Source organism: Hirsutella rhossiliensis (assembly GCF_020360975.1).
Source record: "Hirsutella rhossiliensis strain HR02 chromosome Unknown scaffold00007, whole genome shotgun sequence".
Classification (NCBI taxonomy): Eukaryota; Fungi; Ascomycota; class Sordariomycetes; order Hypocreales; family Ophiocordycipitaceae; genus Hirsutella; species Hirsutella rhossiliensis.
In genome coordinates this window covers 844,432-867,253 of record NW_025408673.1, presented here as the reverse complement: position 1 = coordinate 867,253, position 22,822 = coordinate 844,432, and the positions used below count along the sequence as shown (strand labels likewise).

The following is a 22,822-nucleotide window of genomic DNA, read 5'->3' as shown; positions in this document are numbered from 1 at the left end:
TGGGGCTGCTTTCTTGGGTTGCTTTCTTGGGTGTGGCGTTGAGCGGGAGCCTGCGCTTCATGGAGTCGCTGGGAGCAGTTTGCTGCTTCTCGGCTTCAACGTGCGTCTTGTATGCGCCTTGCCGTGTTGCGCAGAATGACGGCTGGCGAAGCACAGGGGGCGGGATGGCGATGCATGCAGGGACGTTTGTTGCTCTCGGCGGCATTCCAGCAGGGGCCAGGTGCTGTAGGAAGCATTGACTGAGCGGCGTCTAGGGGGGGTATTACAGAGGGCGCAAGTGCCGGAATGCATGGCCAGCGCCGTTTGCTCGTCCTCGGCCGCCAAGAAAAAAAAGGCACATGCAGGGGCAAACACGAGCCGGCGGCCGAGAGAAAAAGGAGCGTCTTTCTTTGGGAATGGACGGGGTGCAGCGAGACCCTTGTTTGATTGCCCTTCTGTCTCTGCCCTTTCTTGGCCATGTGTGTGTGTGTGTGTGTGTGTGTGTGTGGGTTTTTCTTTTCTTCTTTCTTCGTCTCCTCTACTCTCGCCGCCTTGCTCTGGGAAACGCCGGTGGCAGAAGCAAGGCCTCTTTTCGACGACAAGACGCACAAGCTACTGCATGTCTGCTGCAGCCAGTGCTTTTCTGGTCATCTCCTTTCTCCATTAGTGCATTGGGGAGATTAATCTGGGGAAAGGAAGATGATCCGCATCGGCCAACCAACTGCACCGCCGGTACACCCCCTTTTCTATTTCCATTTTATTATTCCAAAGCCGCTGCCTCCCTCTCGGTGCTTGTCCTCCCTTTGCACCGGGTACAGGCTTGGAGCACCGTGTCGGTAGGCAGCAAGTGGACGATGGGGTGCGAGGATGCGAGAGAGCGAAATGAGACCTCCAGCAAGACACACGTGCTGCTGCCGCCCTCCAACTCCTCCCTCCAACCCCAAGCTACCATCCGTACTCCGTACCGCGGCGCCTGTCAGTGTGTTATATCTGCCAGGGCCGCCTGGTCCGTCCACGACGATCCCTGTTGCTTGCTGCTCCAAATCGCCTCACCAAACAATCTCCCAAACAACCTCAGCCCTCCGTCCTCGATCCTCTCTTGCCCGGGGCCCAACGAGCCACACGACGCTCCTTTTTTCCCGCTCCTGATCTCGCCGACCGTGACGTAGCGCCGGGCACAAATCCCCATTCCTCTCGACGTCTCACCGTCGCACGCCCGTTTCCTCGACGACCGACGACTGACGAACAGCGCCATCGTGGCCATCAACCGATAAAGGAACTGTCTCGCCTTGCCCCCAATCCTATCCGCCAAAGCTTCTGCTGTGGCAACCGCACCAGCTGCTGCTCCGTCGACGCCTGGAATGGTCACCCTCGGCTGGCTGGGTCGCTTCGACGGCGTATGGCGATAATACGCTCTCCTTCTCTCGCAAACACTTTCTTTCGCTATCCATCTCCTCGTCGTTCGCTTTCGACGCTCGCTCTCGGCGTCATCCATCCTCACACTCGCTGCCGGCTGTTCAACCACTCCTCCCGACGCCTCTGTATCACATCGAGGCTCGCCGTTGCCTCTTCGGCCGGCATTGTTATCTTGGGCTCGCCTAATCGGCAATCGTAATATCTAATCCTCTTCCCTCTGTTGCCCGCCATGGTCTCCTTCTTTGGCCTCAAATTTCGTGGCGATAGGAAAAAGTCTCAGTACGGCGCCCCTCGACTCCCACCCACTGAACTCGACTGACGTGTACGACAGAAAGGCTCAGGACAAGCAGCAGCAGCAGCAGCAGCAGCAGAAAAAATGGGATCGCATCGACCAGAACACACTCGGCAAAGACCAGTACTTTGGCCACAACTTCTCCCGCCCCTCGCTCGCCGTCCCCGCTTCTCTCCGACCCGGCACCGCTTGCGCTGGCACCACGGCCCCGGCAGCTCGCACCTGGCGTGCCGTCTTCGGCAACCCTGGGGCCGCCACGTCCATGACGGATCTGAAGCCCCCCGTCATGAGCAACCTGCGCCACAACGCTTCCGAGGTGAGCCTGCGCTCCCACCGCGCCGCCCAAGACTGCACCGCCGGCCTGACCACCCCGGGGGGGAGCGGCGTGCGCCCCGGATCTTCGACGGCACCCGACGCGTCAAAGTCGGACTGGGTGAATCCTGTTGATGCCAATCTCTGCCGAGACGCCTCCAGCGTTCGTCCTGGCGCCGCACCGGCGACCAAGGCTGCTCTCCCTTGCCGACTCCCGCCCTTTGGCAAGCTTGACTTGAACATGGAGGCGCTCATGGACGAGCCCCTTGGCGCCTCCAAGTCAAAGGCAGACGACGGCGTCGGCGCGAGTGGATACCCGTCGCCTCCACAGTCGGACGGCGTCTCGGAGAGATCCTACTTTCCATATCACCCGTCGATTGGCCGCGTCAGCCCCGACAGCCGCCCCAGCAGCCGATGCAACGCGCCGAGCGCCCTCCGCAACGTCGACACGGCCGCCATCGGTGCCTGTCCCCCGAGCCCGGCCCCGTCCCCTCCCTGCACCAGGGACGGCCCCGACCCGCTCGCCCTGGGCCTGCAGCGCCGGCGGACCTTTAAGCTTGACTATGACGACCAGCCGACGATCAAGAAGAAGCAGCACGTCGAGGGCTTCAGCGGCAACTTTGCCGACTTTGACTTTGGCGCTACCGTGTCGAGGCCCGGCGAGTCGCCCGACAGCGCCCGATGCGAGACTCACAACGGCGCCCAGTCCAAGGTGGACCAGTGGCTTCGGCAGCCCGAAAATCCCAAGGCACGGCTGCCATGCCACGCCTCGGCGCCGTCTCTGTCGGGGATGCGGCCGACGACGGCGACGGCTCCCTTTCCTCAGCCGCCGAGCACCATATGCGAAGAATCCGAGTTTGGCGGCGCTTCTCTGGCGTCGTCGGTAGAGAGCGATCCCAAACTTGGGTCTGGCGGTGCAGCCGTCCCGGGCCAGAGTTTCCCGGCACGGATCGACTCCAAGCACCGCTTGCCGAGAGCGCCTCCCCCGCAAGCACTCGGTCCCATGCCGCCACTGCTGTCGATGGACCAGGTCAAGCCGAGTCTGCCGAGTCCCTATGGACCCTCTGCCGAAGGAGAGGGCAACTACGTCCGGAACGCGGACCTGGAGCTCCCGCGTCGGCCTTCAGACCTCCCGCCTGTGAGCCCTCTTGGACGACGGCCAATGGCGGGCGACTTTCCCAAGTCCAAAGGCGGCCTTCCCCGCGGTCGTCTGCTCGAACCGCCCGTGATGCCGCTCTCTGGCTCTAGCGACGGCGAGGAGGAAAGTGACAACGAAGAGGGCCACGAGACCGACGACGAAGACACTGGCCCCATTCTTCCTGCATGGCCATCTTTCGATAACGCCTCTCACCGCCACTCGGCTGTGCCGCCTCCCCTGTCCACCCTGACGCGGTCCCCGGCCCGGTCGACTGCCTCGTCGACTCCTTCGACTGCCGCGCCACGCCTCCCCAGCCCGACGTTCCCGTCGCTGACCACGTCCATCTCAGGCTCGAGCCTGGACCTGGCCAGGTCGTTTGAGCTGGCCCTGGCGGAGTCGCTGGGCAGCGGCTTAGGGTCGCCGCTGGATCGCATCCCGAGCGCCAGCTCCGGCCTCGGCTCTTGCGGCGGCAGTCCCACGCGCGTCGAGGCCAAGAAGGCGCCTCCGCGGCCGGAGGTGCCCGTCACGCTGCCGCCATCGTTGTCGGACCGCGTGGGGGCGCTTCCCCTGCGGTCGCGGACTGAGGGGGCGGCTGCGGCGGGCTTTATCTGAGGCATCGAATGGCGAGGCCATGTGTTTGCTCCCTGTCCCTGTCCTGTTATGCCCTGTTTCTCTTACGATACCTGAGAAGACGGCGCCGGCCCTCATATGTCCCGCCGATGCGCGTTGATGCCTCTGTTTGTCTTTTTCTTTGGTCTTACAGTTTGTGCAGCTACGTCTGCTGCACGCACGTTGGAAAAGGTGACCTGGGCTGCCCCGGGGGCGGCCTTGATGGGACTTTGGAATCTTATACCCTCTTGTTTTTGGACAGTTTGGGTGAGTAGGCGGTCGAGAACCCTCGGAGGACTTTGCACGCGCGCCATCTTGAACTGGACGAGAGATGGGGGATGAGCGGATGCGAGCCGAGCTGGCGATGTGAGTTGAAGGGCAAATAATGATGATGTCGACTTGCAAGGTTTATGCCTGATGAATGATGTGACTGCTATTGCTGACTGGCGACCGGGCACGAAGGTGGAGCAGCGTGGCTGGCCGAGGCACTCGTGGCGCCAGCAGAATCCTCCGCCGTCAACGACTCTGCCCACTCCGAAGCCATTCACGCCGCTGTTTCCGCCGCGCGCGCTCCCGGCCATGGAGTCTCTTTTCGACCGCACGTTCCCCTCGCTGGAAGCGGCGCAACCGCGCGGACGCAGGGCTTTACCCTCGTGGTGCGATGACCTGCGATGGCATGGACAAGAGCCGCATGCTTGGCAAAGTTGTGGCCAGTGCCTGGACAGGAAACATAGACCCTGCAATGAGCAATGATGCCCTACCCCGAGTCGAGCCGCCTCGACTGCGGTGCACAGCGGCGAGGCGCCCGGCATCCCATCAGTAGTACCATAACATGCGGGCCATACTGAGCCAGAAAATTCAGTCACGTAGCTGCTTCTCCCCTCGAGGGTAAGCAGGCAGCCCAGGTACCAGAGGGACAGGACGACACAGCACATGCGGAGCAAGACGATGCAAGATCGGGCACGGCCATCTGCCTCGAGGAACCGGCTCGTCGACCATCCCGGTTGAGAGGAAGCTTAGAATGCAAGCCTGCTTCTTCATACATGTAAATGAGCGGGATAACGCGTGTACAAACCAAGTGGCTTTAATTCCCTATGCGCTCGAGGAAGAGCAGCTGCGTAGCTTTGCAGGTCAGCCAGCAATGGCCAAGAACAGAGTCAAGACTTCAGGCGCCCCGCAAGGAAAGAGAGTTGCCCGGTGTATGATTGTTCGATACACGCAGACCACTCAGTAGACGACTGACACGAAATAAGCCGAGGCTTATCATGGGAATTGTCCATTGCTTTCGTCCCCCCCTCAGCGGCCGTTGCTAAGCCGTTTCGATTCCCCCTCAGCCGACGTTTGTAGGCGTGATGAACCGTATCATGTGGACACCATGGTGGCATATTATGCATGGTTCCCTCCACGGCAAGTCGTCCGGCAATTTCAACTCGAACATTCAAGCATTTGCACGCTCAACTGGTACATCTTCTCCTCGCAAATCTATTCGCCAGTGCAACCATCGCAACTTGCTGCACGACTCCTTGCGTGCACCTATGGTCCTCGACCCGTGACAAGACCTGCTCGCTCGTTGCCTTTGGCCCTGGCGATAGTGGGCATCTCCGCGCGAAGACATGCACGAATCCCCTCCTTTCTCCGTGCCCATTCATCCTCCTTGGCCTCCAGTCTCCATCAACAGCCTCAGCGCGCCTCCAGGCTTGGCCCAGGCGTGGACTTGCTAGAGACGCTTCGAACGTCATCTGCATTGTCGACGCCAGTGTACCACGCACCCGAGACTCACCATGCTGTCTGTGCATTTTGGGCCGGTCAAGCGCTCTCAGTCCCCGAGTCTGCATAGTCACTGGGCGGCTGAAGCAGACCTACCGAGCCCGCACTTTAAACAGCGTCTCTGCATCAAAAGACAACTCGGCTTCCTCTTCCATCGTCGAATGATTCGTCGAGTGTGTTCAGGCTCTGCACACCTCATTCAGCCCAGGAACTTGCGCAGGTTCCCCCCCACATTCTCCAGGTCGAGCAGAAAGGTGTCGTGGCCAAAGAGACTCTGCTCCTCGCTCAGCTCCGTGTAGGTGACACTGCTGCTGCCGGCAAGACGCAGCGACTCCGCAACTTCGCGCTGCTGCCACGCGGGGAAGAGAATGTCGCTGGCGACGCCCATGACGAGCGTCGGTGTGTCGCGCAGGGGCGCGAGGCCGAGGACCAGGTCAGTGGGCGGGCGGGAGGCGCCGTTGTCGAGGGATTGTTCCTGCTGCGGCTGCTGCCCTCCCAAGGCGGCAGAGGCGTCGGGCTGGGTCTCGGGTTGCTCCTCGTAGGGAAAGTCGGGCAGGGTGAGGCCGCACCGGGCGTCGCCGGGGAGGCATGCGCCGGAACGCAGGTCCGTGTCGCGGTGGGCGCGGCGGTGTGCGGCGGCGAGCTGGTTCTCGCGGCCGAGGTCAAAGAGGTCCATGGCCTTGCTGACGTAGAGCAGGCTGTTGGGGTCGTACTCGAGACACCACTTCTCGCCGGCGTGATCGAGGTACGTCTCGACGAGAAAGTCCGGGCACAGGGCCGGGGGTTGGCGGGGGTCCGCGCGGCGGCGGGCGAAGCGCTGCTCCCATTCCGGGCCGGAGCGGTAGGTGACGGTTGCAATCTCGCGGGCGAGCTTCATGCCGGCGTGGGGAGGGACGTCGTCGTAGTAGAAGCCGCGGTTCCAGTTGGGGTCCATCATGAGCACCTGGCGCTGGGTGTGGCGCATGGCGATGCTGTAGGGGTGGCTCCGGGCGCAGCCGCTGATGGAGGCGACGCGAGCAACGCGGTCGGGGAAGAGGACGCCGGCGGCGAGGGACTGCATGCCGCCCATGGAGGCGCCGACGCTGGCGTACAGGCGACGGATGCCGAGGCCGTCAAGCAGGCGGAACTGGGCGCGGACCATGTCCTCGACAGTGAGGATGGGGAAGCGGGTGGCATAGCGCTCGCCGTTTGCCGGGTCGATGCTGCCGGGCCCGGTGGAGCCGTAGCAGCCGCCGACGACGTTTGTGCAGATGATGTGGAAGCGGTCCGTGTCGAGGGGCCGGCCGGGCCCGATGAAGCGCTCCCACCAGCCGGGCTGCGGGTTTGCGTCGGTGGAGCGGGCGTGGGAGGAAGCAGACAGGCCCGTGTGCAGCAGGATGGCGTTGGAGCGGTCGGCGTTGAGGCGGCCCCAGGTCTCGTAGGCGATGGTGAAGTCGGGCAGCACGCCGCCCCAGTCGAGGGCGAGGGGCTCGCGGCAGTGGTGGACGAGGGTAGCGCCCGACGTGTACGACGGCTCCTCGGGGTGGCTGCTGTTCCTTAACCTCGACCTCGGCGACGACAGGGCGGCGGCGGCGGCTTCTTTGAGCGTCTCGGAGCGAGTCTCGAGCTTGTCGAGGCAGGGAAAGGCCATGGCCGGGTTCGACGACGGAGCGGCGGCCGTGGCCCCGGAGCGGCGGGCGGCGGGTGAGTGAAGCAGGGCCCGGGATCCAGGCCCGTGCCGCAGGGCGACGCCGATCTCATGGTTCCTGCGAGGCGCTACTGCTGCTGCTGCTGCTGCTGCTGCTGCGGTCCGTCCAAGTGAAGTCGGCGGTCTCGGCGATGACGTAATGGGTCTCAGCGCAGCCCTCAGGACTGTTGAAGATGGCGACGACGCCATGGCAAAAGAATGCGCTGATTGGACTCATTCGATGAAGGAAAGGGACTCCTGGCCCTGTCGGATCTTTTTATCCATCCAAAGCCCCATGCATGGTGCGCCAACAATCGATGCGACGGGCGGACTGGCTTTTACAGCACCGCAAATGGATTACTCATCCACGCACACCATTTCACGTGCTTATGAGATCATTTCCCTTCCCCACTTACCCCCACCCCCGCTTTTCCAACCTCCCGCCTCACAAGTGGCCGAACTTTCCGCATCACAACTCCGTCCTCTTTTCCATGCACAACCGGCAGGATTACCGAGCATGTCCTGATTTGGCAGCAGGATACATTTCTACAAGCCACCCGAACATACCCGTCCATCGCATTCTCTCGCCCTTCCGCGACATGACGACTCTACATCATGGACAGACGGCATCAACGTTGCACGCTTATAACTTTTCTAACCGCTGTTGAAGTAGCTAGCGTTGACCAATGGCAGCTGTTGAATCCTCATCTCCTCTTAAACCCACTAAATGGCCCGGGGTCAGCGATACACAAGACAAGTGACCCCCCCGAATCTACGGCCACCACCACTTCACCCCCCATCTATTAGCCTCGCGCACGCAGCGCGCACCTTGGAATCGCCAGCGGGCCTCTACAGCCACGTCTTGAAGACGCGTATGTAAACCATCTTGACAAGCTGCACCTCGAGGCAGTACAGCATCAGCTCCGCTGCCAGCAGGCCCACGTACGACGGCGCAGGCTGCGCGAACCCAAGTGCCGCCCGGAACGGCGGGATCCACGGGATGGAGAAGCCGACCAGCATAATCGTCGCCGTCGATAGCGCCAGCGGCACCGTGCACCGGCTCTGGATGAAGGGTATCTTGGCCGTCCGCAGCAAATGGACAATGAGCGTCTGCGTGAGGAGCCTACAGCATCACCGTCAGCCGACGATATATCACCCACCGACGAGAACCAAACTCACCCCTGCAGGAACCAGTGCGCCCGGAACATCTCGACGCCCTCGGTGTTGGCCTCCGACTGCACGCCGTAGTAGAACCAGCCCAGCGCAAACGTCAGGATGTCGATGACAGAGCTCGTCGGGCCCAGGACAATGACGAAGCGCAGCAGGTCCAGCGTGTTCCACGACTTGGGTGTCTGCATGTACTCGGGGTCGACGCGATCCCACGGAATGGCAATCTGGCTAATGTCGTAGAGCAGGTTCTGCGCGAGCAGTTGCAGGCCCAGCATCTGTGAACCTGTTAGCTGGCCCATCCTTTCATGCCTCGCCCAACAAGCTCGACCTACCGGTTGAAAGGGCACCCAGGCACTTGCGGCCAAGACGCTGAATACGTTACCAAAGTTGGACGACGCCACCATCTGCCACGCACGTCAGTCAACAGCTCGCGCTGCTCGTCTATGGCACCAGGCCTACCTTGATGTACTTGATCGTGTTGCCGTGCGTGATGCGCCCCGTCTTGACGCTGGCCACGATGATGCCGAGCCCCTTTTCCGTCAGAATGAGGTCCGCGCAGTCCTTGGCGACGCTGGCGCCCGAGTCCACCGAGATGCCCACGTCGGCCTTTCTCAGGGCCATGCAGTCGTTGATGCCGTCGCCCAGCATGCCCACGCAGTGCCCGGCGCTGCGCAGGCTGCCGACGACGAGGGCCTTTTGCTGCGGCGTCAGCTTGGCAAACACGGTGCACGCCTTGACCGTAGCGTCAAACTCGGGCGTGTCCTCGACCTGCGCCAGCTGTGGGCCCGTCACGGCCTGCACGTCATCGTCGGTCTCGTCGTCGGCGCCCACCAGCCCCAGCGACTGACACACGTTGAGCGCCACCGGCAGGCTGTCGCCCGTCAGCACCTTGACCTGCACGCCCAGCGCCTTGAGCTGCACAATCGACACGGCCGCGTCCTCCTTGGGCGGGTCGATGAAGCTGAGCACGCCCTCGAGCGTCATGCGTGTCTCGAGCGCGCCCAGGCCATCCTCGTCGTCCAGGTTCACATTGGACAGCTTCTTCTCGGCAATCAGCAGCACACGGTACCCGTCCTTGTTGAGCGCGCCCGACAGCTCCATCAGCACTCTCTTCTTTTCCGCGTCCAGCGGCACCGCGACGCCTCCCTGGCGGACCGACGTGCACAGCTCGAGCACCTCGTCAAAGGCGCCCTTGCAAATGAGCAGGTTCTGACCGGTCGCGCCGCGGACGATGCACGAGGAGCGGCGCCGCTCAAAAGTAAAGGGGATGGCGGCGACCTTTTCGTATTGCGCGACGCTCACAGTCTTGCCCTCCGCGAGACGGTGGTTGAGAATGGCCAGGTCGATGTTGTTGCCATTGGCGCCCTGGACGTGGGCGTCGACGGTCGCCAGCTTGAGCACGGCCATGTTTTCGACGCCGGCATAGTCGAGGTACTGGCTAAGGGTAATCTCATCCTTGGTGAGGGTGCCCGTCTGCGAGGAGACAGGTCAGTACGAACTCTCTTTCGGGCCTGACGTATTAAACGGGGTTGGGGTCGTGGTCGAGGATCACGCTGACCTTGTCGCTGCAGAGAAAGGACATGGCGCCAAGATTTTGCACCGAGTCGAGGCGTTTGACAATGGCCTTCTTCTTGGAGAGGGTGTAGGCGCCGCGGGCGAGGTTGGCGTTGACTATTGCGGGGAGCATTTCGGGGACAAGACCGACAGCAACGCTGATGCTGAAGAGGGCGGCCGCGTTCCAGTCACCGGTCTTCTTGCCGGAGATGACGAGGACCTAGCAGACGAACGAGTCAGCAGTCTTGGTTATGGACGAGGTAAAGGGGAGGGTCTCGGGGTCAACTCACGATGGGAACCATGAAACACATGAAGCCGATGAGCATCCAACTGACGTTGCGGATGCCCTTTTCAAAGGCATTCCGCTCGCGCCTCTTCCTGAGCTCATTGGCCATGCTCGCGATGAGGACATCTAAAAAGGGTTAACCAAGGTACAGCCGGTGACATGTGGTCTTGGCGCCGGCCACTCACCTCCTCCCGTTCGAAGCACGAGGGCGAGCCCGTTGCCGGAGATGACGCTGGTGCCCATAAAGGCAAGATTGGGCAAGTCGAACAGGGTGGCCTCCTTGTCTGCAAGGGGGTTTGCCATCTTGGCCGCGGGCTCGTTCTCGCCGGTCCAGGTCGACTGGCTGATGCGCAAAAAGGAGGCGTCGAGGATGAGACAGTCGGCGGGAACGATGCAGCCCGGAGAGAGCACGACGACGTCGCCGGGAACGAGGTCCTTTTCCATGACGGACACCGGGGTCGGCCCGAGGGCGCCTTCGAGGCCCGCGGCTTTTGGCGGGGATTGGCGACGGACCATGAGGGTGTTTGTGATGGACGACTGGAGGCGGAAGACGGCGACGCTGCTGCGGTACTCTTGCCAGAAGCGCACAAGGACGGAGACGCAGACCATGATGAGGAGGACCGTTATCCCCGCCTTTTCAGCAGTCAGTGTCGAGATCCGACTTGGGCATGGTGGAGTCATGACTTACCCAGTTGCGATCAGGAACAGAGGCATTGATGATGGCCAGGAAGATGAGCAGGACGTTGAACGGGTTCGGGATGGCACCGAGCAGCGTCAGGATCCACGACGGCGGCCGCTGGGTGGGCAGTATGTTGGCGCCCTTGACGACGCGGCGGACGTCGGCCTCGGAGTCGGACAGGCCATGGACGTGCGACTGCAGGAATTGCAGCGCCTGCTCGCCGTGAAACGAGGCAAAGGCGGCGAGGACGGCCTCGGGGGAGGCGTCGCGGGCCGAGGGAGGCAGGGAAATCCACGACATGCTCGGCGGCCAGGCGGCGGAGCGGGCGGGTCGGAGGCGGGCGGGCAGACGGGCCATTACGGAGTTGGCGAGCGAGGACATGGTGCCGACGACGGAGATGGGGTCTTGGAGCTCATGCCAGTATAGGCACGCTGGTGTTGGTGCTGCGGCGGCTGGCTGGTATTATGGGCTGCTGCGGACCTATGCTGGGAGCGATGAGGCTGATGCAGAAAGACGGACGCTATGGCGGCTTGAGACGAATTGGCTGCAGGGTCGATGCCGCCGCCACGGCTGCGAAGGCGTCGAGGGCGAGATCCTCCAGATTTGCGGGATGCAGCTCACGAGTGCGTGAGCCGGGGGGGTAGGCGGGGGAGCGAGAAACAAGAAGGAGGACGTGTATGTTGTGCGAGCGAGGCGTTCCAGAGGTGCAGCCAGCGGACGGACTTTGCTGCGTCTCGAGAGTGCGGCGGGTGAGGACGGGAAAAGGAATATAAAAGGAGGGTTGATGTCGGCGGGTGGGAGGTTATATGCAGGCAGGTACGTACGTATTGATTACCTGGTGTTGCTGATTAGTCGACTGGCGGTGGTGACTCAAGGCGAGGGGAGAAGAAAAAAAGTTATTTTGTCGTCTATTTGCCCGCCTCGCTGCCTCGCAACCTTGCTGCTGGGAAATGCGGAGACCTCGTCCATGGGAATAGTTACGAGGCATTTAATTCAAGGCTGCCTGCTTAATAAACGACTGCTTAACCGATTGCTTGGCTGGCTGCTTGGCTGGTTGCTCGGCCGGCTGCTCGGCCGGCTGCTCGGCTGGGAACCGCCTCTGCCCACGTGGGTCATATCATAACCACCTTCTTTACTCGGTAGGCCGAAGGGCAACTACGAGGCGAGGCGCTACGAAAAGCCAAGCGATGCACGCGGCGTTGGCCAAACAGGGACGAAGAGAGATTTGCTCGCGTCGACACAGCCTCGTTGATAGATTAATGACTGCAACAAAGCGCAAGTGGTGGAGGAGGGGAGTGTGGGGAGCGAGGTTGTCGACACTACCTAATCGGTGGTGGTGCGGCTGAGAAATGGGGAAAATGGGGGTAATAAGCTCAGGGTCCACGCGTGTTTGTTGCTGCCGGGACATGATGCAAGGCTAAAAAAAAATGAGGATATGCTTCTACGCGGACGCTGGAGGCTTGGCCTGGAGTGCGCCTCTTGGGCATCCCGGTTGGTCTCAGCGCTGCTTTTCTGCCGCCTCGGCTTCCCCTGAGCGGAGGGGGCAGTTCCTGCGCCGAAGGAGCCGTCGCGTCTTTTGCAACCGTCTCATCTCTCCCCGTCTCTTTCTCTCCCCGATGAGACTCCCTGATGAGATATTCCACTTTCTTATCTTGTAGGGGCCCGGGGCAGTGCTCGGTGGCTTGGCCCGGGCCGGAGATCCGCCCTCGACCTCGCCGTTGGCAGAGAGCTGCGCCCCAACTCGAGATAAAGGGCCCAACAGCAGGGCCTTCTGGTGCCGAGGCCGGATCGGCGCTGGGCGTGGGAGGGGCCGCAGAGAAAATTTTCCAGCTTTTTATCCGTAGCTGGCGGGTTTTGATTGCACGCAAGAAGAGAGTTGAGGCGTTTTGCCGTCTTCACAGATTGGTGCGATGACATGGGTGGGTAAAAACATGGTTATTGACTTATTGCTTCATGTGTTAGATTCTCGGGCTTGCCAGCCATCGATGCCACTCGCAGCGCCTCGCGTAAATACCGTGCACGTGCTGCATCCGGCACAGGGAGTAAGCCGCCCTTCTCCCACTCTTGTCTACCTACCCCATCCTCGCTTTCCTGAGCAAAGCTTCTCTTTTATCGCATCGCGAGTAGGTAGCCCCGGAGCCCGTACAGCTCCGGAGTCAAGGCCCCCCACAATGGCGGCCCAAAGCGGCATGTATCCGGCCGGGGTGGAGCAATGAGGGCCGCGAGGTGTTGCTTGGAAGAAACAAGAGAAGAAGATCCTCGCCTTCGGCACTAGCCAGCCGGACACCCGGCCATGAGGCTGATTGCGCAAAAGCAACCCACTCTGCAGGAACGGGAGCGGGAGCGGGGAGAAGGGGGGGCCGGGAACTCGATTTACAGTTGCTGCTGTGCGCACAGACTCTGACTCAACTCGCCTTGGCCTAACCCCATCTTGGCCTCACTCTCTCACCCACTCACGCACACACACTTGCACGCAGGTACAGTTCTGTGCTGTAGCAACACGAATAGCAGCAGCTGGTTCGGAGAAATGCGGCGGAATACTAAATGGCGCATGCAAGCATTCCCTCTGCCCCCCCTCTCGCTCCTCCGTCTCAGCATCCAATGCTACCCGGGCGTGGTGACGGCGTCTGCGGAAACGCGCCCAGACCTGCGCCGAAGCATCTCCTCTTTCTTTCTCACCTCCTCCCTCTCCCTTTCTTCCCTTTTACAACTCCGCCATAATCAACAAGGAGTGCTGCAGCACATCACCATCATTTCCACACCAACTCCTCCCCCCCACCCAACACGCCACGCGGCCCTACCGTGGCCCCTCGACGCTGCCGCCGCCTCTCAGCGCGCCACTCATCCGCCGCCACTGGGCCATGAGACCACGTCGCGATAGAGACATTGGACGACAGTGCATTCATCCTCTGCCGTGCCGCCTCACGTGGATGCACACACGTCCACTGGGCGGCCTGTGCGGTTTGACATGACAGCAGCGACTGTTGCCTGTCCATTCACCCGCTCCCTCTCCCATTTACCCGCGTGGCCACTGCTCAATGTTCTCGACCGCGAGCGCCATCGCCCGCCTCGTCCTTGCTCATGGCTCCCGGACGCCCATCTGCCGGCGTCCCCATCGCGCATCCGGCCACACGTGTCGCCACAAGCAGTCAGACCTCAGCCAACCACCGCCCACGCAGCACGAAATGTGTATTTTCGTGCCAAGTCTAGTCCGCCAGGGTGGAAACCGCCTGCAGTCATCATGGTCTTCAAGCCCGATGCCAGTCGTCCTCTTGGCTCCTCGCCATCGCCATTGTGACTCTGCACATGGATGCCACGACGTCTTTGTTTCTTCTCCCGCCTCTTGAGTCTAGACGGCCCAGTACACCTCAATCTTGACAGACTCGATATTGTTCACCCACGCCGGAAACCTCGCCTTGCCCCACACAGTCACCACGTCCCCCATTCTCAAGCTCCTCACAAACGTCCCGTCTCCCGTCCCCCGTCCCCGGCCTTGCTCGTCCAGCTCCATGCCCGCGTCCGACTCGGCCTTGATGTCGTCGCCGTACGACCACGTGACGACGTGATCTTGCCATACCCTCGACGCCGTCTTGTTTCGTCGGATCACCCATTGGTCTTGGTGCAGCGTCGGGTGCACGTATCGGTAGTCTTCCGACTCGCCCTGCTCGATCGAGGGATGGACCGGTCGCAGGCCGCATACGGGCAGGTCGGGCGGCGTCGAGCTCGGCGAATCGCCACGGACGTCGTATGTGCACTTGTCGTCGCCTGCCAGAGTCAGCGCCATCCGGCCAACGCGACAAAGCCAGCTCACAGTTTTGCGTGGCATCAAACCGCTCCAGCCCAGCCTCGAACCAGGTCCACGACGACTTGTACGTGTCCCTGTTCTCGGGCTGGCCGCCCCATCCCTGGTCGTGGCTCCTGATGGAAAAGACAATCTTGCGGCAGGGGTTAACCAGCCGTGGGGTCGGGTAGTTGGCCAGCCGCGCAAAGAAGACGCCATCGTGTTCTGTTTCCAGGGGCAGCGGCTTCGCCTCGTTGCTGTCGTAGGTCAGCTCCTCGGCCAGGTTCTGGTCTCCGTGGATGGTCGTCAGGCCCAGAGGCAATGAGCGAAGCTGGGCAAGGCGGGTCAGTCAGGGCGGCACCGACAGCGCGGCCCAAGGCAGCTCACCAGAAATTTGTTTTCATCGGCGCCGGTCCCCCTGATGCGCAGGTGATCCTGATGTTCCGACGGGTAGTTGACGACACTGGTAGAGTGCGCCCAGTACTCGGCAAAGTCAAAGATGGAGTCGACCAGGTCCGGCGGCAGCCGCTTGCTACGCGTGAGCATGATGCGCGTAACGACAATGTCAATGGGCGTCGGCCTGTATCCGCCTTGGCTGTTGTCGTCGCCCGCGGCTGGCGACGGGTCGCGCTTCTCGGGCTGCTGCAGTTCCATGTCGCGCAAACGGCGGATGAGCATGGCGGGGATGACGTGGGCCATGACGACGCTGAGCAAGAGCAGCGAGACGAACGAGGAGCATGCGATGATGATGAAGAGGTTGCGGCAGGAGAACGGATCAGGAAAATGGATGTTCAAGTATCGATGCAAGGAGATGGAGGATAAAGCCAAGTTCACGACATGGATTGGGAGATGTTGGAAGTTGTTTCCCCCGTTCTCAAGGGGAGATGCGTGCCGGTGGGGTTGTAGGCCACTGTTTCACCGAGTTCGTCACGTGTAACAGCAGTCAATTCTGCATCTGCTGGAGTGTCCACTGTACTTCTGCCTGGCAAAATGGCGTGACAAAAGAACCTCTTTGCTGGGGCTTTTGCTCTTCCCTAAAAGGACTGCGCAGGAGGCCGCTGCTGCAGATGTTGATGGCTGGATGGGCCCAGGCAAGTGCCATCCCTGTCGTCCCGGCGGCACCGCGTGCACTCCCCTCGTGTTATAAAGGAGCTCCGGGTTCGGCTTCTCTGCCAGGTTGGGGAGGGCGCCAGCCCCTGGGGAGGTCCCATCAAAGGCATCCTATACGTAGCAGATACTGATACTAGCAGTAGGGGGCCGACGCCTAGTAGGGACCGACGCCTGGTAGGGGCCGACGCCTAGTCGACGCCTAGGCAGAGGGCCGTTCGTGGATGCCCGGCGACTCGGTGACGAGCCGCAGTAAGCCGGACTACCGTAACCCCGTTGGCTGCTTCCATCCATCTCCTTGATTAGGGTGTCTCTATTCCCACGGGCGAGGGGCAGGCTGAACCCGGCCCGCACAGCCCCCACCTCGGCCACGGATGCCCAGGTAGTCGCCGCTGATCCGGCTTACTTTCGGCCCTCGCGTGCGAGCTTGCGAGCTTGGAGCCTCTTCGCTGATAGCCTCGCCGACTGCTGCGCGGACCTCGAGGCGGACAGGCGCGTCGTCTATGGCGTTGACGGCCCTCAAGACGAACCTCCAGACGACCCTCATCATCGCGCTCCATGCCTCCTTGCCCACGATATCCTTTGTCTCTGCGCGCAGCTCGTTCAGTATGGAATCGGCAGTGGCACATCCCTTGCGAGCCCGCCTCTTGGCTCCCCTCCGGCATAATGCCTAGGGGGAGTCACTGTCGTAGAATTCGGATCTACAGGCATTGGAGATAGGGGCACCACCCAGACGGGCGTCGAGTGGGTGTCATACTCCCTACTCGTCCCAAACTATCGGCTCTGAATGATAATGTCCTGTTAGCAACCTCAGTAAATCGATGAGTAATATCGCACCTTTTTTTTGGCCGAACAGCATTAACCTTCATCTTCAGTCGCCAGAGCACGCGAGTTGGCAATGCCAACGCAGCACCCGCAGCACCCGCAGCACCAGTTGGCGAGGGAAATGCATAAATGCACGCATCGGGGCTCGGCAAAAGGTCGGTGCAGGCTGCCAGCTTCATGTTTTCAGCAATCGTTGGGTTCGGCAAGTAGACAGGCCGCACCGTGGCCTTCTCGCGTGAGCCGCACCGCACCCATGAAACTCGTCATGCACAGCCCAGTCCTGCGACCGATAACTGCTACAATGGCCACTCAGGCTGACCATGGTGCGACGTGTAAATGCTCTGAATGGCTCGCCCGGCGGCTAATTGTTGGCTCACAGCAGCCAACGGTCGGCGCCAGCGGCTCCAAGGCACAGCAAGCGGTTATCACTGTGCATTTCTGTCCAATCATCCTGCACGCGGCGCATCACAGTCGGGTCGCATGATAAAGAGCCGGCCACTGGTCATGACCTGGGAGCCTTGCGGCTTTCTTCTTTGATGGAGCATACGGTAACTCATGGCGAGTTTGCACTGTCGAAAGAGGCGAGAACGACACAACCTTCTGGACGACAATCTTCCGACGAAGAGACGCAAGCTGTCAACGAGAGCTTGTCACGTCTCCAACTTCTCACCGTCTTTTTGGGACGACCTGTCCAAGGTTTGGCTCTCGCCTCGTGCCCTACGAGAACTCGACCGCCGAAACGACGCACAACATCCCCCCAGTTGCGCGACTTCTGCTGGGGTTGTAACGGCACATCTCCGTCGATTTTCGATGGGCAGAGGGCCCGATCTTTGTCATCTTCGAGGGGTACGGTTGTATCTATTCGTTTTGTAAGTCACATGTCAGCTAATCATGGCCAGTATCCCGAACCGAAAGTAGCTTCAACAACGGCTTCCGACTCTGTCTCTGCTTCTTCTCAAAGCCGGCGTACACAATCCACGAGGGCCACTACCGTGTCATCCAGAGCCAGAAGGTCCTCGGCATACGATGACGACTTTGAGCAGCATTTGCTTGGCAACGGCGTATTCCCTGAAGGATATGCACACCCAGACGGTCGAGCAACACCAGAACCCGCCAACTTGGACTCCGTCCATCAGGCCCTGCTACTTGCCAGGGCTTCACTTTCGCCATCCCGCTTCTCCGAGTCGGCATATCGGGACTTCAAACGTAAGAACAAAACGAACTCAGAGGGCACTGTCATGCGTAGCTTAGTCCCTATCATTGCAGGCACCGCCGATATTCCGAACGAAGGACACCTTCCATTTACCAATCTCGAATCTTTGACGAAAGAAGCAACAGTTAAGGCTGTGCCAGACTTCTTCGATGGAGCTCACCCAGAGACCGTCAATAGAGAAGTTAGCAGAGCCCTAAGCCAGATGATCATACCCACAAAGCTATCAGGTGTTCCGGCAGCGCCGAACTTTTTCCTAGAAGCGAAGGCATCCAAAGGGGATGCTGACGTGGCACTGAGGCAGGCATGCCTTGACGGAGCATATGGAGCCCGCGCTGTGGACGCTCGAAGCTATGGAAAGTCAGAGCCAGCATGCTACGGGCTTGCATATACTTACAGCTCGACCTACCACGACGGCACGCTCAAATTGTACGCTCACCAAGCCCAGGCTCCGGCCAGCTCCGGAGGACGGCCAGAGTATCACATGACCAAGATACGTGGATTTGACATGACGGACAATCGTAACACATTCGTTGCGGGAGAAACTGCATTCAGGAATACGAGGGACTTGGCGAAGCGGCACCGAGACAATTTGATTCGGGCTGCGAATGCTAAAATTGCGTTGGAGGGCGCAGTTGCTGCTGAGGGGGGCTGTTCTAGAGTCCCACGGTGAGCAATCGGAACACGTCGACTGCATTCAAAGCGCACGGTCAACAGAATGGAAAGACGCCCACGATGCACTTTGGAAACAAATAGCTGGTGACGACTGACAGCGCCATTCTGAGGACGACGCAGCGCAATGCGTGTCTGGGGATGTCGGTTCGGAGCACGATTCATAGATCCCGAGCCAACCAGTGCTAGACCTTGATGGCCCGTAATGGGTTTTGTGTCGAGTTTTACGTCGACCTGCAGCGAGGGCACGGTTCGTACGAGGCGTCATAGGCTAACAACCCTCAGCGTCGACTCCTCGCCTCAAGAACATCGCCCGTCAAAGGGTCGTTCGCGACTTTATGCAGATCGATAGTTGTAGATAGATATTGCTGCTGACACACCGGGGAGTAGTGATTCAAGCTTCCATCCTTAAACTGGGACAGGGCATCGCAGGGTTAAGCGCTCTCCGAGGCAAGCGAGTTCCATGTGCAGAACAATGAGACGGCCCTGGGGACCGAGCAAGGGACCAGCAAAGTGTTGTTTGAGCATGGTGAGGTTGGGGGGACACTTTGTCTGCGCAATCTGTTCAGCGTCGTCGTACGAAGGAAGTATGGCTGTTTTCTTACTGTGCCACCAAGCATCGCAAGAGCATCCTCGTAACAGGCGCTCCTCCAGGTCCCTGCAAACAAGCAAGTGACTGCTGTTGCAATTCATTATTTGTCAGTTCGCCATAACGTAGCAATTGTCAGCACTGCTCCTGTAGGATGACCCAAACTTGTCCACCCCATAGATTTCCCCCCTGGCTGCATGAATGCCTGTCACAAGCCCGGTGGACTAATGGTTACTGTCAGGTTCGCCCCCTGCTTCCTGGGGGCACCAATCTTGAATGAGCCGGTGGCATATGTCGACAATGCCCCCGGGCGACGGCGCCAGAGTGTTTTCTTCCGTCTGTCCACAGCAATGGAACAGAGGACGGCTTACGCCACGGTAGCAAGACGGCGAGGCCGCTTTCCGTATACATCGTGCGATGACAACGGACGAATTGATTTACTATATGGTCTTCGATTGCAAGTTCGAGTCCTTAATACGTAGGCCCGGGCCAGTTTCGCAGAAGCCGGAATGTGACAGCTCGCTGCCTGACTCCCCGAGACATCGAGTGCTCCTGCAGCCGAGCCCGGCAGATGTCTGGTTCATACTGTACTCGGCATATCCTTTCAGTTTGAGCACCCGCTGCTGCAACTCGTTGCACTCCCCCCTTAATCCTCGAACAACAGTCGTTTTCTTGTCGAGAGAGGCTTTACAGACTCTTTCCAGCCTTCCAAGTTTGTCTCGCTGCGCCAGCTCCGGGACTGCTACCCTGTATCTGAGGTTGTGAAAGGTGGTCAAGTCTTCAGATAAACGTGTCACTTCTTGCCCTACCCGCCCAAGTTCTGCCCTGATGAGCTTTGTTTCGTGTCTAGCGGCACGCAGCCGCTGGTGTTCGGGCTGGCAACCCTGTCAGTGGCCAAAGTCCCTAAATGTTAGACTATATACAGCAGTGCGGTGCATCAGTCTCTACAGCGCAATGATTACTTTGGGAATGTAAAAGCCTTTGACGTATCCTAGCTTCCAGCTGTGCGTTCTTCAAAATATAAACTGACGGCCGTGTATGCCATGATTTGACCAACATCCCCACCCGCACCCTACACAACTTTGCTCACAACGAGCATGCGAATTTGGCCGCCATGTCAAAAGCCTCGATCATCCCGTCGTATAGGGCTGCCGTGCCTTGGGTCGTATGATCGGTCCCTGTCCACAACTTCCCGTCTCTCATGGGGAACAATGGACACCTGAGTTTCTCCGCCAATTCAAAGAGTCCCTTGAAATCGGGTGTAAACTCAGCCATTATGACGCGGAAGTTTTCGGCATGCATGTCCTTTGTCTTGCGGTTTGCCTTGTCCACGGGCCGACCTTGAATCCACATCTGTAGTGCGCTTGTTGCTGGCAGCTGCAGTTGGTTCTCACCCGCAGGAACTGGTCGTTTGCATATCGCAAGGAAGAGGAATGTGTAAAAGAAAGCCTCTAGGTCATGCCAATAGGTATGAGGGTTGTCGGGTAGGTAGGCCTGCAGGACACCGATCGCCTGGAAATGTGGTGTCCCGACGCTTTCGAATTGTCTCGATGGCGCCGTTACCAGCTTTGCAACATCCAAGTCAATTAACACACCTTTGGCTTCATGGCTGTCACGAGAGCCCGCGCCACGCGATGGAATGATAATATTCCCGGGGCATATGTCCCGGTGAAGAATCCCCCCGTCTTGATACAGCGAACGATGGCCCTTTATTGCATCTCGTAACGCATAAAGAAGCCCGGGAACTGACTTGCAGTGATGGAGCGACTCGCCAAGCGGCGTTATGACGACACAGTTAAGGATCCTGTCATCGATAGTTGCGTGTGGCGCATCGCCGGCGTGGGCCTCCTCGTTCCTCGAAAGTTCAACCGTATGGTCAATGGCCGATCCAGGACTGTCCTGTCTGGCCGCGCCTGCCCAGGATGAGAATTTCCGAGGCTCACCAAGGATCAAACCACAACGCCAGTCGCTCGTACCGCATACAATCCGGTGTTGAATAAGTCGGATAACCCCCCAGACACGCTTCTCCATGGCCAGCTTAAGCAATCCAGCCTCAGACTTGTCGTCAGACTCAGACCATTTGACCTTGACTGCGTACTTCCAGTAATCAGAACCTTGTGCCTTGGCGCGATAGCAAGTAAGCCCGTCGCCGACAATGGTCTTGCTGATTCGTTCGAAAATCGTCGGCTCGCCAAGATACAGCCGGCTCGCCCCAGTCGGACCGTCAAGCTCGCACTCAATATAGTTCCCCACATGGTCATGTTTTATCAAATCGCCCACACCAAGCGAGGCGCTGTCCATGAGTAGATAGCTGGCAAGAGTTTGAGTCAGTAGGCCAGGTGTCTTTCTGACGTCCACGGCCTTACTTCCGTATATCCCCGCCCGGTCGAACACCCATATTTCCAACACGCCTCCACAAAGATAGAAACCATGAAGGAGCTCGCGGGCAGTTTGATGGGTGAACACTTCGTTGGCGTGAATACACAGATTGTGAAACCTCGTCCTATAGGGCCCGTCGATGCTCATCTCGCCAAGTGCAAGGACATTCGACCATCTGGAGCCATCCTTCCCATGAACACAATTTGAGAGGATGAGGGATGAGTTCGGTGACGTCGTTTCGAGCCACGTGAAGTGAGTGGCTGTTTCTTCTGGCACATTGTAAGGTCGAGTGACAGTCTGTAAATGCTCGAGCCAGGCAGCAAAAGCCTCGCATGATCCGATTGCCGGTCCGTGTGGCCCGGTAATTTCCCTAGCTACTGCAATTGCAGGGCCTGACCAAGGCCGAGCCTCGAGGAAAGTCGCAGCGAGTCCTTCAATATCAACGTAGATGTGCCCGTCGAAATCACTGAGCAGATCCTTGACCGTGCTCTGAATCGTGTGGGAATCCCTGGCGGCATTCGTGTCTTCGATTCGAAACTGTTCTTGGAAGGACATATCAACTGTCGTGCCAGCACCGGTTGTACTCGCTAGTTCGAAGATCTCCGGCAACACAGGGTCAGGGAGGGTGAAGTTAGGTTCGAAAGGCAACAAGCCAGAATTATGGGCAAAATTCAGATAGGTGGCGTTCACTTTTACCAACGCTGGGAACGGCCCGATCTATTGCCCGAATAGCAATAGGCAGCAGCCTTGTTATATATCAAAGCACTGCCGAGGACTTTGGGAAACCGCTACAGACATCCATCAGGTCCCGCATTGAGAATTGGTGGCGCTTGGCTCCCTCTGGCATGTGATCACATTCAAGACTATGAAACTCCGCCGCGTTAACCTTGATCGTTTCTTTGTATCACTAAAAAAAACAGAGCCGAAGCTGCAAACAAAGCTCTGCTACATAGGCCAGATCTGATGCGTCGTGATTTTTAAGCTGCCACACTGACAAGCTCTCGTCCTAGCGCCCCTAGTCCCCGTCGTATTGCCGATTTTAAGCCTATAAAACGCCGCCATATTATCATCTTTATTTCTTGGTCTGACTAATAGAGTTAAAGCTATATTAAATAAGGCTCTACTAATAGGCCAGATCCGATGCATCGTGATTTTTCCTAGCGCCCCTGGTCCCCGTCTTATTGCCAGATTTAGGCCCGTAAAACGCCGCTATTTCATCTTTATTATTTCTTCGTTGCCGAAGGTCCGGGATCACACGCAGTCATGCCATGCAACACAACGTGCCGATAAAAAGCATTGGGAAGGTGAGAAGGGGCGAGAGGAAGAGCAGATAAAGTCAGACGCGTGAAATTCGGTCTTGAACCATGGTCTCTTGCCCCTTCTTCTCATTC

At 59.4% G+C, this 22,822-nt stretch overlaps 5 protein-coding genes across 5 annotated transcripts; 1 reads left to right on the top strand and 4 right to left on the bottom strand.

The window, feature by feature from the left end:
* Positions 1-1,624: 1,624 nt before the first annotated feature.
* HRG_06836 (uncharacterized protein) lies at positions 1,625-3,749 on the top strand (the record flags this gene model as incomplete). Its single annotated transcript, XM_044865307.1, has 2 exons — positions 1,625-1,674; positions 1,727-3,749. The coding sequence occupies 2 exons, from the start codon at positions 1,625-1,627 to the stop codon at positions 3,747-3,749; spliced, it is 2,073 nt and encodes a 690-aa protein (XP_044719269.1).
* A 1,963-nt stretch (positions 3,750-5,712) lies between these two features.
* HRG_06835 (alpha/beta hydrolase fold domain-containing protein) lies at positions 5,713-7,143 on the bottom strand (the record flags this gene model as incomplete). The annotated part of the gene is made up of 1 exon (XM_044865306.1): positions 5,713-7,143. The coding sequence occupies one exon, from the start codon at positions 7,141-7,143 to the stop codon at positions 5,713-5,715; it is 1,431 nt and encodes a 476-aa protein (XP_044719268.1).
* Positions 7,144-8,028: 885 nt separating this feature from the next.
* HRG_06834 (e1-E2 ATPase domain-containing protein) lies at positions 8,029-11,249 on the bottom strand (the record flags this gene model as incomplete). Its single annotated transcript, XM_044865305.1, has 8 exons — positions 8,029-8,302; positions 8,359-8,624; positions 8,682-8,753; positions 8,809-9,822; positions 9,908-10,123; positions 10,194-10,315; positions 10,375-10,822; positions 10,878-11,249. 8 exons carry the CDS (start codon positions 11,247-11,249, stop codon positions 8,029-8,031), a joined length of 2,784 nt encoding a protein of 927 aa, XP_044719267.1.
* A 2,968-nt stretch (positions 11,250-14,217) lies between these two features.
* On the bottom strand, positions 14,218-15,348 carry HRG_06833 (Ankyrin repeat protein; the record flags this gene model as incomplete). Its single annotated transcript, XM_044865304.1, has 3 exons — positions 14,218-14,633; positions 14,680-14,980; positions 15,037-15,348. 3 exons carry the CDS (start codon positions 15,346-15,348, stop codon positions 14,218-14,220), a joined length of 1,029 nt encoding a protein of 342 aa, XP_044719266.1.
* A 4,790-nt stretch (positions 15,349-20,138) lies between these two features.
* On the bottom strand, positions 20,139-21,986 carry HRG_06832 (uncharacterized protein; the record flags this gene model as incomplete). Its single annotated transcript, XM_044865303.1, has 1 exon — positions 20,139-21,986. One exon carries the CDS (start codon positions 21,984-21,986, stop codon positions 20,139-20,141), a length of 1,848 nt encoding a protein of 615 aa, XP_044719265.1.
* Positions 21,987-22,822: the final 836 nt, after the last annotated feature.